The sequence below is a fragment of the Gossypium hirsutum genome, chromosome A08 (assembly GCF_007990345.1).
Source record: "Gossypium hirsutum isolate 1008001.06 chromosome A08, Gossypium_hirsutum_v2.1, whole genome shotgun sequence".
In the NCBI taxonomy this organism is placed as follows: domain Eukaryota; kingdom Viridiplantae; phylum Streptophyta; class Magnoliopsida; order Malvales; family Malvaceae; genus Gossypium; species Gossypium hirsutum.
This window is the reverse complement of record NC_053431.1, coordinates 116,375,118-116,391,261: the sequence shown is the minus strand read 5'-3', so window position 1 is coordinate 116,391,261 and position 16,144 is coordinate 116,375,118. Positions and strand designations below refer to the sequence as shown.

At 32.6% G+C, this 16,144-nt stretch overlaps 1 protein-coding gene across 1 annotated transcript; it reads right to left on the bottom strand.

Moving 5' to 3' along the window:
* Window positions 1–9,366: 9,366 nt before the first annotated feature.
* Window positions 9,367–12,357, bottom strand: LOC107895121 (LRR receptor-like serine/threonine-protein kinase RGI5). The gene is made up of 3 exons (XM_016820352.2): window positions 11,332–12,357; window positions 10,992–11,252; window positions 9,367–10,898 (listed from the first exon to the last, which is right to left on the bottom strand). Exons 1-3 carry the CDS (start codon window positions 11,759–11,761, stop codon window positions 9,547–9,549), a joined length of 2,043 nt encoding a protein of 680 aa, XP_016675841.1. The 5' UTR covers window positions 11,762–12,357; the 3' UTR covers window positions 9,367–9,546.
* Window positions 12,358–16,144: the final 3,787 nt, after the last annotated feature.

The following is a 16,144-nucleotide window of genomic DNA, read 5'->3' as shown; positions in this document are numbered from 1 at the left end:
AATCAATTTCCATCAATTTTACTTGATAAAGTTATCATATATCAAAATTAAAGCTTCAATTCTATGTTTATTCATCATATTCTTCCAGCACTCATCCATAATAACTTTAAAAATTAGCCATGAAATCAAAAACTAATGAAATAGTAAGTTGGACCCAATTGTAAAAGTCCAAAAACATAGAAATTTCAAGGAGAAAGCAAGAATTAAACTTACATGTAGCTAGAGAATGAAAACCAGCTTGAACCCTCTTCCATGGCTATTTTTCAGCTGATGAAAATAAAGAAAAATGAAGAGAATTCTAGATATTCCAATTTGGTCCCATTTTTATTTAGCTTATTTTGGAAATTTTCCAATGTTACCCTCATTTCACCCTTTTCCTGATTTTTCTCAGCTATTGCTGCCCAAAATATCTCCTTTGGGCTTATTTGCACTTTAGGTCCTTTCTCATTTGACAATTGAGCTATTTAATCCTTTTAGCATCTTTTACACTTTTTTCAATTTAGTCCTTTTTATTTAATTAACCACCCAAACGTTAAAATTTTCTGACGAAATTTTAATACTACCTTATTGATACTCCATAAATATTTATAAAAATATTTACGGCTTGATTTATAAAATTGAGATCTCGATAACTGTTTTCTTCAATTTCTTGACTTAATAAATCTTTATAAAACACAAATTATTAATTTAAAAATCTCTCAAAAATCACATTTGGCTCATAATTATTAAATAAATAAATTTACGAGCTTATTTTTTGAATTTAGTGGTCTCGAACCACTATTCCCGACATCATTAAAAGTTAGCTATTACATACCTAATATTTTCAATACAATACAATTAATATTCATACATCCACTTAATTTACCATTTACCTATCACACGCAAACTCAAACAAAACGTTAATTAAATAGCATCATATGAGTTCAATACAAAGATTAATGATTGATGAGCTCATCAATTCCATGTTTTCTATTACCCTTATTATTTCCCATATTTATCCCGTTGAATTTCTTAGACTTTCGATGGATTTTTAGAGTTACACTTTTAGTGTACAATTCCAGGTCCGTCAATTCATATTCATGTGCGCACATTTCCATTTCAAAGAGCACACTCCCGCGAACCTCATCCTTACAGCGGGATTACCAGTCCAGGCTAAATCCCCTGTAATATAAACTCATAGAGTATTGTCGGGATTATCAGTCCAGGCTAAATCCCCTGCAACGATAATTACTCTAATGAGCTTGGATCTGAATTACTAGTCCAGGCTAAATTCAGACCCTAATTCGAAATACCTGTCTAAGCTAAAACCATTTTACACATATTCTTCGAGAGGGCTATATCAGGATAGGATCATCTGTCCAGGCTAAATCCTTTTTACTGTCAATTCCTTTTCAGAGATCCATCGAATTTTCCTTTCATTAAACTGAGATTTCTTCCCCTTTTTTTAATCAAATATATCAATGTTTTATCAATTTTCATACAATGAACATTTAAATCATATTCACATCAATAACATGCATTTCAAGCATTTAAGAATATAATTCAAGTTACACGAACTTACCTCGATACTTGTTCGTATACAAAAAATCTACTAATCCCGAACTTTTTCCTTTTCTCGATCTAACTTCGTATTTGAATTTTCTGGATCTAAATAAATAAATTAATCATCAATTTAATACATTTCATGTTTATATGTAACATTCTCTACAATTCCACTATTATTTATAGTTCATTCAAAGCTGTCTACTTGAGTCGTAGTCACTAAATTATTTATACCTCAAGCTAAAGAATTTCAAATTAAAAACTGCTTGATGTTTCTGAAACTAGACTTAAATACCTTTCTACCGTAATATTTTCAGAATTTTTGGTTTAGCCAATAAGTAGAATAAAATCTTCGAACTTACCCTTGTTTTGTTGTCTGATAGCTTCGACCTTTCTTTTCAAAAAATTAATTATCTCTTAGTAAAAAATTTGGATGATGTTTTCGTTTGTTTCTATTGAAAATGGACTCATTAATAATTTAAACATGTAAATTTTAACCCATAATTATTTTTCTCCAATTTTTGATGATTTTCCAAATTCAAAACAGGGGAACCCGAATTCATTCTAACCTTGTCTCACAAAATTTAATATATCTCATGATTTACAATTCCATTTCTTACAATGTTTCTTCTATGAGAAACTAGACTCAATAAGATTTAATTCCATATTTTGTTCATACTCTAATTCGATTTCACAATTTATGGTGAGTTTTCAAAGTTAGCCTACTGTTACTGTCCAAAACTGTTTTAGTGCAAGATGTTTATTACCATTTTTACCCTAAGCTTTTAATAGATGATAATTTCATCCATGCTCAATTAACCTCTCAATTGAGCTGCTTTTTCTCAATTAACACTTTATTATATCACTTTAAACTACTTTATAACCTTTGGGAATCAGAATTTCAGCACTAGACTTTAATTCCAAACATTTTCACAATTAGGTCTTAAAAATCAATTCCTATTGAAATTACCTAATAAAATCATCTCATAAACAAATTAAATCTTCAATTTCATGCTATTTCATCATAAAATTACAACACTCAACCATAGCGACTTTCAATTTCATCTATGAAATCAAAAACTAATGAATTTAATAGTAGGACCTAGCTGTAAAAGTTTTAAAAACACAAAAATTACAAGAAAAAGGCAAGGATTAACTCACTTGGTGAAAAAATTATGAAATACCGGCTTAAGGAACCCCTCCTATGGCGTTTTGGCTGATGAGAATAAGAGAAATCACAAGAAATCTAGATATTTCCATATCATTCCTAATTTTATTTAGTTAATTATGCAATATTCCAATTTTGCACTTAAATCATCCATTTTTTTGCTGATTTCATGCCCTTGCCGTCCAGCCCAAATAAATTTTAGGTCTAATTTCCTTTTAAATCCTTTCTCATTAGACACTTAAACTATTTAATCTTCTCAGCCACTTTTACACATTTTCCAATTTAGCCCTTTTCATTTAATTGACTACCCAAATATTAAAATTTCCTAACGAAATTTTAATACCACATTACTAACATTTAATAAATATTTATAAAAATATTTTCTACTCGATTTTACGAGATCGAGGTCTCGATACCTTGTTTTTACCCAATTTCTTCAATAATTTCATTTTCTAACCAACCACTAAATCAGTAAAATTTTTCTATTGATATTTCATACGATTTTCCTATCATATCAATATTCATGCAAAAATATAAAAATAAATTTCTCTTTAAATCAAATTTGTGGTTACGAAACCACTGTTCTGATAACCTTGAATTTAGGCCATTACAAGGATGTGGTGTAGACATCGATGCCCCTTGTTGGGTTGAAGCTGATGACAAAACCATCGCGCAACGTGGTTCGAACCTAGGGTTTCGGGGTGGTCGTTGTGGCCTTTTTGGACGAATTTCCCTACTCCTCGCTTTTATTGAAAGTAGATATGGCTTCTCGTGGTGTCTAAATCATGGCATGTACTTCGTAGAGGTCGCCATTTCCGGTGCGAAAAAAGGTTTGCATATGAGTATGAAATCGTTCCTATGATCCAAAATGTCGAGATATTCCTTACAGAGTTCCTACTAATTTTCGTCGATTTTCTCCCATAAATCAAGCTTGTGCAGTGCTTCAGTGTCTTGCTGTGGCAACAGAATATTTTGCCTCCATCCGAACTACCACATCACTCAATTGAAATTGTGTATCTCCACCGTTGCGTAAACTACCAATGGTACCCTTACATCCCACATACTTCAATTGGCCAAATTTTCGGGTAAGATGCATTTTACGATTGTCGGATCGACATATGACATCCATTCAAATTGTAGTACACAGTTATATGTTTTGTAATCTACAAAATATTAATTCCAAATCATTACGTAATTATTATATGTTTAAAAATTCAATAACTAACCTCGACTTCCGAACATTGATCTAATAGCAGTCGGATATCTTCAAGTTGCTTCTGTAGTCCCACATAACTTAGCCTAAAGTTCCACCTACTCAAACAATATGTTAATTCAAACATATAAAAAATAAACAACATTTACTATGATAACTATATTATTATCAAATAAATTTTACCTTGTCAACAGTGTGAATGTATAAGGGGTATCGACTTAGGGACGTAAAAATGGTAGCTGCCACCACGCCCATGATTGTAGTAAAAACAAGCAACCACCAATTGACATCTTATCCATGTAACACCCCTAACCCGTATCTGTCGCCGAAACAGGGTTATAGAGCATTACTAGAATTAACAGCTCAATTACAGTTATTTCATGTCATTTACTATTCATTTTACAAAATTCATTCACATCCAATCATAATATCCCTCACATGGATCCTCGAGACCCTAAATACATATTAGAATTGAGTCGAAACTAAACCGGGATCACATAAATTTTTTCACGAAATTTCAAAATTTTTCTTAGGTGTAGGGGACACACACCCGTGTGACCAAGCTGTGTGGCTCACACGGCCAATGACACGCCCGTGTCCTAGGCCATGTGGGCATTCGATGTGAGGCACATGGCTGTGTTCCAGCCTGTGTCCTTACCCGTGTAACTCTCTGACTTGAGTCACACGGCCAGATACACGCCTATGTGCTAGGCCGTGTGGACAATTTAATTTTCACAAATTAGGTTCAGGATTCACACGGCCAAGACACACGCTCGTGTGCTAGGCCGTGTGTCATACATGGCTTAGACACACGCCTGTGTCTCTGCCTGTATGAACAATTCTGAGTATTCTGTTTCTAAATTTTAAAGATGTAGGGGACACACGGCTAAACCACACGCCTGTGTGGATGAAAATAAGCCATTTTCATGAAAACTTTTCTCAACCAAATTATCTTCAACCTACACCAATACATACATACATATACCAACCAATTCAAGACATTTAAACCAAGCCAATAATAACATTATATAAGATATATCATCACATGGATTCAAACTTACCTTTTGTAATACATATATGCTTTTCATAGTTCAATCAAATCATATCAAGCACACATATGTTAACCATGTTATAACATCATATATATAAATATTTTCACTAAACATACTATCATTAGCCATTCCAATGGCTAGATTACAAACAACCAATATATGCCTATATTGGCCTAGTTAGCCTATACATGCCATTATACCAAAATAAGTTTTCTATTTATACTAAAATGGGCTGAAGGATAGTGTGATGATGCTCCGACCGATTCCAACCTTTATGAGCTTCCGAGCACTATAAAACAAAGAAAAGAAAATCAAGTAAGCATTTCAAATGCTTAGTAAGTTCATATAACAGGAAATTAACTTACCAATCATATTCATTTAAAGTAAGCATACAAACATGCATCCAAAACTATGTGGCCAATTGCCTAAATACATGCTCACGCCAAAGAAGTTAGCCATGGAATGTTATATATTTATCAAGAAAACAAAGATGAGCTCATCATACATCCACTTCTAGGTATTTCAAGGATATTCAAGATATAATTCATTTAATTCTCATATTTTCTCATATTAAGAGTTTTGTCCGTTGAATCATTGAAATACCAATGGATATTCAGGTAGTACACACAAGATGTACTTATCATTGATCTGCTAATTCTTACACAAAGGGTACTCTTTAGAGTACATAATCGGGAAGTACAATCTCAAGCTTTGTAACGGAAAGCTCACATAGAGCCATTTCAGGAAGCTTATCTAGGCTATATAACGGGAAACTCATAAGAGTCATAATCGGGAAGTTCACAAAGAACCATATCGGGAAGCTCACAAAGAGCCTATCAGGAAGCTCACAAAGAGCCATGTAACTGGAAGCTCCGGATAGCCATATATTAGGAAGTTCAAGCAAGCACTATTGGGAAGCTCACAAAGAGCCAATTTAGCAGGAAGCTCATAAAGAGCCTATAATCAGGATGCTCATAAGAGCTAAGGTGTGTCTACAACACATGTAGGATTACAACTTATTGGGACGCTCCGAAGAGCTATAACGGGAAGCTTGCTGAACCATATAACAGGAAGCTCGAAAGGGTTAATAACAGGATGCTCTTTTGAGATGTGGTGTGTCCACAACATATGCAAGACCACACCCAATTCGGGAAAAAACTTGTATCTATCGAATTTCATCTATTCAAATGGGACTTAATTAATTCTTAAGCATGTCGGATATATAACCAATTTCATATACATAACAAATTCATAATTCACATATACAACATTCAATTTAAACATGAAAATATACATAATTTAGTTACACGAACTTGCCTCGATAAACGTTCGTATATAAGGATCTACTAATCTAATACTTTTTGTTTTCCTCGATCTAACTCAGTATTAGGTCTTTTTGGATCTATATAAATGATTTAACATCAATTTAATCCATTTCATACTCAATTTAATTCAATTCACATCCTAAGAAAAATTACCATTTTGCCCCTATAATTTTCATAAATGACAATTTCGTCCCTAGGCTCGAAAAATGAAATTCATGCAATTTACTCCTTATTCCAAGCCTAACCTATTTTTACATATAACATTTACAACAATATATTTAATAAAAATCAGAAAATTTTCATGAATTTTACATCTTTACAATTTAGTCCCTAAATCACAATTTCATAAAAATTCACTTTACAAAAGTTGTTTATCTATCAACAACCTTTTATTTTCTACCATACATTTCATATTTTTAGCATATTCATCCATGGAAAATTTTCAATACTTTAATATTTTTACAAATTGATCCCTAAAATAGCTAGATTGGGTTATTCAGATTTCAAAAATATAAAAATTACTAAAAACAAGACAAGATTACTTACCTAATTAAGCCAAGAAAGCTTGATTTCTCTTTTCTAGGGTTTCCATGTATTTGGGGATGAAGATGATATAAAATGATGATATTAAACCTTTATTTAATTTATCATCTTTTAATTTTTCTACTTTTCAATTTAGTCCTTTTCTTTTTCTAATTTTCCATGGATGATTCACCTAAAATATCTAATAAATTTTCTTTAATGGTCTAATTACCATATAAGGACCTCAAATTTTGAATTCTATAACTATTTGATACTTATAGCTACTAGAATTCAACTTTTGCATTTTATGCAATTTGGTCCTTTCCACAATTAAACATGTAATTGGTAAAATTTTCTTATCAAAACTTTTATACGTCTTTCCTATCATAATGTAGACCATGAAATATTATTAAAATAAATTTTCTTTCTGACTCGGATTTGTGGTCCCGAAAACATTATTCCGATTTCACTAAAAATGGGTTGTTATAATCCGGTTTAGTTGCCCAGCACAACTCTCGATACAACGTGGCCAACACGGTTGATCCCTAACTGAGTTGACCGCATTCTTTGAAGTCAACCAGATGTAATAGCCACCTTATGTGTACCAAATTTTGAGATTTATCGGGCATTAGAAGGTCCCTGATTAACCTCAAGATGAATGCTTGGGCATATTATTCATTTTTTAGGGTAGTCGCGTGCTCATCAAGTTCACCGAAATTATCTTCCAACCATTTTGTCTCCATCCAACCACTTTGAAACTTGTTCCGCACCTTCCCTAATAGTGCGTCGCAAAGGTCCTTCCTATCGGGAACGATCACTGGCCTTGTAACAACTCCCCCATCCACTAGTAAGACTAATTGTAAAGCCATGTCCTCCATTGTGATTGTATACTCACCGTATGGAAGATGGAATATATGTGTCTCGAGTCTCTATATTTCTACCAATGCGCTGATAAATGTGGAATACAATTTACAACCCCCGAGCATACGAGATGCATGTAAGAACCTCGCATTTTGCAAATGATGACGAATTGCATTAGGTGCACTCTTTGATCAATTGTGTATGAACCCTTCCAAAACCCGATCATCTGTCTATTTATATCAACAAAATAAATTATAAATTTAAAAAATTTAAAATTAAATTAATTAAGATTAATAAAAATATAAATTTTTCCTTACGATGGCCAATTACACGGCGCAAATGTGCTTGTCGTCAAAACGAATAAGAGAATTTGTCATTCGTGAAAAATTAATTAAAATGAATAATTTACGAAATAATAAAGTAAAACTAGAATGTTTTTATAGAAATTTATTGGAAAAATTAGAATTAATCTTGAGAGAATAGAGAGGACGGAGAGAATTGGATTTGAATGAAAAGAGTGGAGAACGGCCTGCGTTTATATAGAAAAGAAGTTACCATTGGTTTATTTATAATTTTACTGTTGGTCAGATTTGAAATTTGACCGTTGAAAATTTATTATTGGAGGAAAGGGCCCAACTTGACATACTTTCTTGCTAACTAAGAGGAAAACACTTTCAGCCAGGCGCACTTTCCTGCCAACTACGCAAAAAATAGGTCTAGCTAGACACATTTTCAGACACTCTCTCCAAAATTTATCTATTTCCTTAATTTTCTAAAAATTGACATTTTTTTAAAAAAAACCCTACATTTTTTACTAAATTAACCGAGAAAAGTCAAATACAAATTTTGTTTTTGGATAAATTATTATTTTTACTTCTACTTACGTGTCCATTTCTAATGTCATCACTTTTAAAATAATAGAAACATTATAACTGTTAGTTTTGTTTGAAGTTTTTAATGCCATACTAGTGTTAAGTTGTTGCTGTGTGTCTGGTTGGGTTTAATTTGGGTTTCGGATAAAATTTAAATCGAATTGTATTTTTCATTTTCTGATTTTTAAAATTGAATAGTAAAGTCCAAATATTTGAAATCAGTAATTATGGTTTGGTTTGATTTGAAGGAGTTTGAAAATTTTAAACTTTAATATTGTAATTTTTATTTTTTTTCATAATAATCATAATATGTGCTCTAAATTTATTTATACATTTATACATTTATAAAGTGAATTAAATAACTTTTAGTATGATGATATTTAGTTTTTTTTTAAATAACATAGTAACTGGATTACATAAATTAGTACATATAGATATCGAAAGGGTCCATCCATTATTTTATTAGGACTAATTCTTTAAATATTTTTTTTTTCATTCGGTCTGAGTTGGATAAAATGAATTACTTATGAAAAAACCAAACTTGAAATGAACTGTAAGGTTTGGATGATAACATTAACTTGAAACAAATAAGGTAGTAACAAATAAGGTACTCATTTTATCTCAATGCATTAGTTTGAATTGATTTTTTGAGTTTTTTTGGTTTCTTTGTTCAATCCTACTGTTTATGCAGGGATTTAACTTTTTTTTTGGAAATTTATTTGATTAAATAATAATTAATTTTTATTAATTTAAGTAATTATTTACTTAATCTTTTAAGTAAGTAATATATTAATATGCTAAAAAAAAGTAGTAACAAATTGATAATATATTATGATACCATTAAAAATCTTAATGATTTGCGTGGTTAACTGATAGTTCTAGTTTATGTCGAAATGATACCATAAACAACCAACCAAAAGCAGTAATAAACCTCTTTGATCCTATCATTTCATCGCTTTGTGGGTATAAAAAAAGAATGTACATCAAGAAATCATGAAATGTCATTTAGCTCTTTGATTATTGTCTCCATGCATGGTCTATCGTTAGGGTGTTGATTGGTGCAACGAAGTGCAATTTCCCCCAGCTTAGCAGCCATCGATTCCGAAAATTCTCCTTTTAGATTTGCGTCAACAAAATCTTCAAACCTGCTACATTCCGCTCCCAATCGCATTGAGCTTGTGAGTTGAAGTTTACCAGACAGGATTTGGAGAATAATCACTCCAAATGCAAATATGTCAGTCTTTTCTGTAAATCTGCCTGTGGTAACATATTCTGGTGCTAGATAACCCATGGCTGCACTTACTTTAAGAGCTGAGTACACAATGTCATCAGCAAGAATCTTATGGAGACCAGAGTCCGCGATCAATGGGCTAAATTGGTGGTCAATCAGTACTTTCTCTACAGATATGTTGCGGTGGACTATGGGTGGCTTGCTTGCTTCACTTTTATGCAAATATCCGATACCTGTTGCGATGCCATTGATGATGGAAATCCTTGTTGGCCAGTCAAGAACCGGTTCACCTCCATCTTCAACATCGAGATACTTAGACAGGTTTCCCTTAGAAGCAAAGTCATAAATGAGAAAACATTCGCTTCTGCCCTTTGAACAACAAAACCCTCGAAGCCTAACGAGGTTTTCATGTCTCATGGAGGTTAATAAGTACAAGCCTTTAACAAACTCTGCTTCTTCTGATTTGCAGCTGGTTACGTTTATGCTCCTAATGGCGACAACATAACCGTCTCTTAGTACTCCTTTGTAGACTGATGAGAAATTGGTCTTTCCTAGTAAGTTTAACTCGGAAAAGCACCGAGTTGCGGACTCGACTTCTTCTAGATTGAATCTGAACTTATCTAAATGTTCCTTGGAAAATCCAATGTTGTCCCATCCATCACCTAACGGATCCCATCCATATGAATATTCGAGTGTTACAAGCGGAGAAACACTTCCATTCCTTTGAAGTTCCTTTGCTTGGTGGTCAGTGCTAAGGCGCCCATCAGAAGATTCACATGTGTTTCCAATCTTTTGTTTCTTCCTACGGTAGTGGAAAATTGCAAGAAATACAGCAAACATAAAAACAAAACCGACTGTAATAACCCCTGTAATAATAGGTAATTTCGGGAATCTCAGCGGATTCGAGCAATGAGTGTGGTTGCAATGTCCTTGGTTATGTACTATATGCGAGTTAACCCCTGGAACCGTGTCATTCAGATCAGATCGGAAAGGTTCAAGCTGGTTAATGTTCATATTGTCAAAACGTGAACAGACTCTCAATGTTGGAAAGCCTGTTCCACATAGACCTCTATTGTTGTCACCAAGGAACCCTCCGTTTAACCTCTTAAGCCCTTGGTTTTCATTCATTACAGGTTACAAATCAGTATTAAGTTAACACAAAGAACGTGAATTATTATATATGAACAATATTTAATCAATTTTACCTGAAGGGACGTTTCCATATAGCGTATTGTTTCGAACATCTAGAGTTTCCAATTGTAGAATATTAGCTAATGTTGTAGGAATTTCACCAAAGAGACGATTGTAGCTCAAATCAAGTCTTCTTAACATTACCAAGTTCCCTAAGCTAGCTGGAATTTTACCATCTAGTCTATTTCGTTGCAAAGAAAGAACACTTAATCCCTTCAAATCCCCTATCTCTGTAGGTATATTCCCTGTCAACCGATTGCAACATAAATCCACAACTACAAGGCAAAAGATTTACTGTTACTACTTTGAAAACTAAGAATAAACGAAAATTCAGAAGCCAAATGATGAACTAACCTTGTAAAGCAGCCATGTTACCAATATGAGGAGGAATGGTGCCGGACAGATTATTATCATTAAGATAAAGATCAGTTAACTCTTGAAGATTGGAGAGTTCTTTAGGTATCTCCCCAGACAGAGAATTGTAATGCAAGTACAAACCAGAGAGACATTTGAGCCCCGCAATAGCAGGCGAGACTTGACCAGAAAGACCCTTTCCCTGTAACGAAATGTTATCCACCTTACGGTGCTCATTACAAGCCACACCGACAAAGGAACCACTGCAAGGGTCACCATCGCTTTTCCATGACTCGAGGATCTTGTTTGTTGGGTCTAAAGAAGCCTTCAGTTCCATTAAAGATCTAAGATCTGTGTTCGCATGAACCGACATTGGAGTGTAGAGTGTGAACAAAGGAAAGAAAAAGAACAGAAACTGACAGATACTCATCTTTTCCCTAGGCTGAAATCTTGCAGGGTTTCTTCGTTTAATAACAAAAGCAAGCTCAAAGACAACAATCCATTACAAATCAAGTCACTGTTAAGTGAAGAAGAAGAAGACAGTGAGAACAGAGAGGCAAGAAAGAGACAAAAGGGAAGAGAAGTGTAGAGCTTTAGTGTATGTCAAAGATGAAACAGATAAAGCACCATTAATAGTGATTTTTCTACATGGTTCCATTCAAAATTTAATACCCGGGTTGATAAAGAAATATGGGAGGTGTTATGATGAAGACAGCTAGCCATCTGTTTCGGTGTTATTAGGTTTGATTTTCAAGAAATGGGATGTAATGAAATTTCAACCATAGGAAGGATATTAAAAAATACATTATCATGCCATGCATATAACATTTCTAAATCAGTGATGAAACTATATTTCAAATTGTTTGACTTCAAAAAACGATTGAAAGGTCAAATTTTCTTTCAACCCTAGAAGAAATTATTAGTAAATTGCGGGGAATCCAATGCATATAAAGCTTATCTAATTGAGAACAATTCTGAATTTCCAAAGTTAGAGATCTCTTTATTGGACAAAATATTCATTTAGATTACCAAATTCTAATTGTTCCATACTTTATATTATTGTAATTTGCAGTTGCTAGCCATGAAATATAAACAAGTCCAGCTCTGGCCATCATGGTATATATAATATATTCCCCTTAAATTGAAAAAGTAATGTTAATGGAAGTCAATGGAAATCGGGTAAGGAAACCTAACCACATGGAGGTTTGGACAATATCCTCATGCCTTACGGTACAATTAAATGACAGTCCATTTAACAAGTAATTTGCAAAATAAAAACAGCAGTCTAGAAAGTGGATGGAGAACTGGAGATCACTACTACCTTATTTGTTTTTCGTGGTGGGCTATTCCTTTATGAGGGATTTGTTTTTCCTTTTCTCCGAGGAAAGAGTAGACAATGGTTGACCCAATAATATCTACATGTTTGGTGTCATAATGTTAGTTCCAATCTTGAAATAAGCCGAATGGTCCTTTAGCTTTGCTTCAAGGGACAAAAGCATTTTATTTAACCAAAATATACAACTATTCCTTGACCTTGCATCATGTCAATAGTTTTAAGACATGTTCCTCGCTTATTGCTACTGATGTTTGCTTCCGAAGAAGGAAAGGGAAAAGGGGTCCATTTCAAGGATTCTGAATCATCTCAATTATAACTTTGTTCTTATCTTGTGCTGCAATGCCGACACTGAGCTCACGGTTCAATAATATTGACTAAGTACTGAATATAACAAAAATTGTTTTTCCTTCATCAGATGCACATCATTGAGGATGCAATCCAACAATCTTTTTAAAAACAAGATTCGTGTTGTTTCTAAGTTAATGGTATCCTTTGTATTTTACTGCATTTATCATATTTATATATGTATAGGCAGTAAAAGTATAATGTAAGTGTATGTATTAAAAATTAAATTGTATTTTGTTTTTTAAATTTAAAAAATAGTAAATTAATCTTTGTACAGTCATTTCACTTGAAAATTTCATCTATTTGTACTTTTAAAAACCAGTATGGTTGACAAAATAATGAGATAGTGACACACAATGTGTCATGTATACCTAATACTAATGTATACATGGATCAATTTTTAACAACAATAATAAATAAAAATTTTAACAAAAATACCAGTTTACTCTTAGATATAATGGAAAAATTAATTTACTTATTTTTTAAATAAAAAAATAAAATGTAATTTGATTTCAAATATAATAATGTCTATGATAATTCAGTGTGTAAGTGGGGAAATATAAATAATTGGTAGGAAAAAGTGAAAGGAATAAAGGCGAAGGAGGCAAAAATTCCTTGCAATTTCAAAGACTAAAGTTAAAGTGATAAGGCGCTCTCAAATAAAAACAAAGTTGAAATGCAATTAAAGAAATGGAAATGGTTGGGATTAGATGATTTATGGTCCACAAGGAAGAAAAAGTAGTAGGCTGCCTACTTTACGGTAGGAACAAAGGAAGCCATCTTTTTCAATGTTCTAAAAAGATTGGATCAACCCTTTAATATCATATCTGACCTCATACTGTCTCACATGCTATAATTTAAACTAGAAAGTGAAAAATAACGGCATGCTGATGATGATAACTCGTAAATCGTTTTTGTCGTTTGTTGTTAGAATATTCAAATTTTAATTTTGAGTTCTTCATAAAGTTTTAACCCATTCTTCGTAAATTTAAATAAAAAATAAATTATTAAAATAATTATTTTACTTATTTCGAGTTATATTTTAGTCATTTATATTTGAAATATTATATTTTATTCACTTAAGTTATCGTTTTATTACGAAATGGTCTCTTAATGGTATAATGGCAATCTGATGTGGCCTATTATTTCATCATATCATATCATATTAAAATTTTTGGTCATATTACATAACTAATTCCTTAACTTTTATTTTTTTGAACAATTAAAATTTTCTTTTTATTTCTTTATTTTCCTTATCTTCTACTTCCCATTTATTTTTCTCTTTTCATATTCTTTACTGCAGAATATTGTGACTAAAGGTTAAAATTAAAATTTTAATCAAATGTCAATTCATCACTACATAATCACTTTTATTCAATCCAAAATAAGAAAATTTAATAAAACTCTTTGATTTTCTTTTTCTTTTTTCTACCTCTTCTTCTTCCTTCTTTGTTTCTTTATCCTTTTTCTTTTAATGTTTCAATTCATGTCTGTCTCATCTCATAATCCCTCATTTTTCCTTTCAATTTCCTAAAAATTTCTGTAGGGCTTTCCTTAGTTGGGCATGTAAGGATATTACTTACAAGTCTTTAACAAAGCATCATTTTATTTTTTGTTTGTAAATTTTCATTCTTTTTCTCGTTTGAATCTTGTGTTATTTCATCTTTATGCATCGAATTAAAATTTGGGTTTCTCATATTTTGTTATGTAATACCTTAATTTGATCTTCGCAAAGTTAGTGACTTTTTAGTTTGTTGCCTAGCTTTCCCAGTGAAGATTTTATGGTTCTTTTAGTCTTAGCATTCAATCTAGCTTCATGTTCTTACCTGCTTACTTATTTCTCTTCTTTCAACTTTCAATTTTTTATTACTATTCAATATTAAGTTTTGATTTCCCTTAAGAATTTCTATTGTGTGTAGTTATTAATTTCCCTCTAAATTTTCTTTAGCTACAAAACATGGGGATCTAATACGCCAATTGAATTTAAAAGATGTTAAATTTTAACATGATTTATTCAACTGCAGAAAAAAAGATGGGTATATATCTTAGCACCCGTAAAATTGAAAAATTCTCTAAAGATGGAGAGCATGATATGGTTAAAATTTTAACCTTTAGAGACAATATTATGTTTCTGCAGTAAAAAATATGAGAAGGGAAAAAAATAAAAGGAAGAAGAAGAGAAGGAAAATAAAAAAAAATTTTAAAAGTTACAGGGACTAGTTGTGTAATTTGATCTCAAATTTTAGTTTGATATGATGAAATAATGGGCCACCTTAGATTTCCATTACACCAGTAACAACCGTTAACAACTCAGTGGCCATTTCGTAACAAAATGATAACGTAAGTGATTAAAACGTAACATTTTAAACATAAGTGACTAAACTGTAATTTGAGGCAAACAAATGTGACTATTTTTGTAACACCTTTTGTAACACCCCTAGCCCGAATCCAACACCGGGATAGGGCTCGAGGCATTACCGGAGCTTTACACTTTCAGTATACTAACTTGGATCACAAAATTCATTTGAATTTAAAACCTTTTAATCATGAACATCTCGTCCCTTGTATAGGCCTTCGAGACCTATAACATATCGGAGAGCAATACGGGACAAATACGGGCACGTTCGATTAACCTTAGGCTACTCAAAAAATTTTCCTTAACATAAAGGGAAACACGCCCGTGTAGGTGGACCATAAAGGGAAACACGCCCGTGTAGGTGGACCATGTGGACTCACACGCCCGTGGGCTCATCCTGTGTCTAAAACTTGAGCATTCTGTTAAATTAACACGGCCAAGATACACGCCCGTGTGTCCTACCTGTGTGCTAATTTAGCTTAGGGTTTTAGGTGTAAGGGACACACGGTCATACCACACGCCCATAGGGATGGACCGTGTGTCTCACACGACCGAGACACACTCCCGTGTGTCTAACCATGTGGACCTTAATAAGCTATTTTCCAAGCCTTTAGTCACCCATTTCTACCTCTTATGCATAGAAATTTCCAAGTTTGAGAGAAAACACAATTTTACACTTGTAAATAATCTTAATAAAACTCATTGTATGGAAACCTCATATCATTGGTTTCATATATGATAGGCTATTTCCCATTTAGTGTTTATGGGTTCCCATG

Bases quoted from the DNA above. Each gene is read 5' to 3' on its own strand.
- LOC107895121 (XM_016820352.2), bottom strand. From the start codon at position 11,761: ATGAGTATCTGTCAGTTTCTGTTCTTTTTCTTTCCTTTGTTCACACTC. The intron at 11,253-11,331 runs GTTAGTTCATCA...TTTGCCTTGTAG, and splicing joins TAACATGGCTGCTTTACAAG to TTGTGGATTTATGTTGCAAT. The intron at 10,899-10,991 runs GTAAAATTGATT...ATGAAAACCAAG, and splicing joins ATATGGAAACGTCCCTTCAG to GGCTTAAGAGGTTAAACGGA.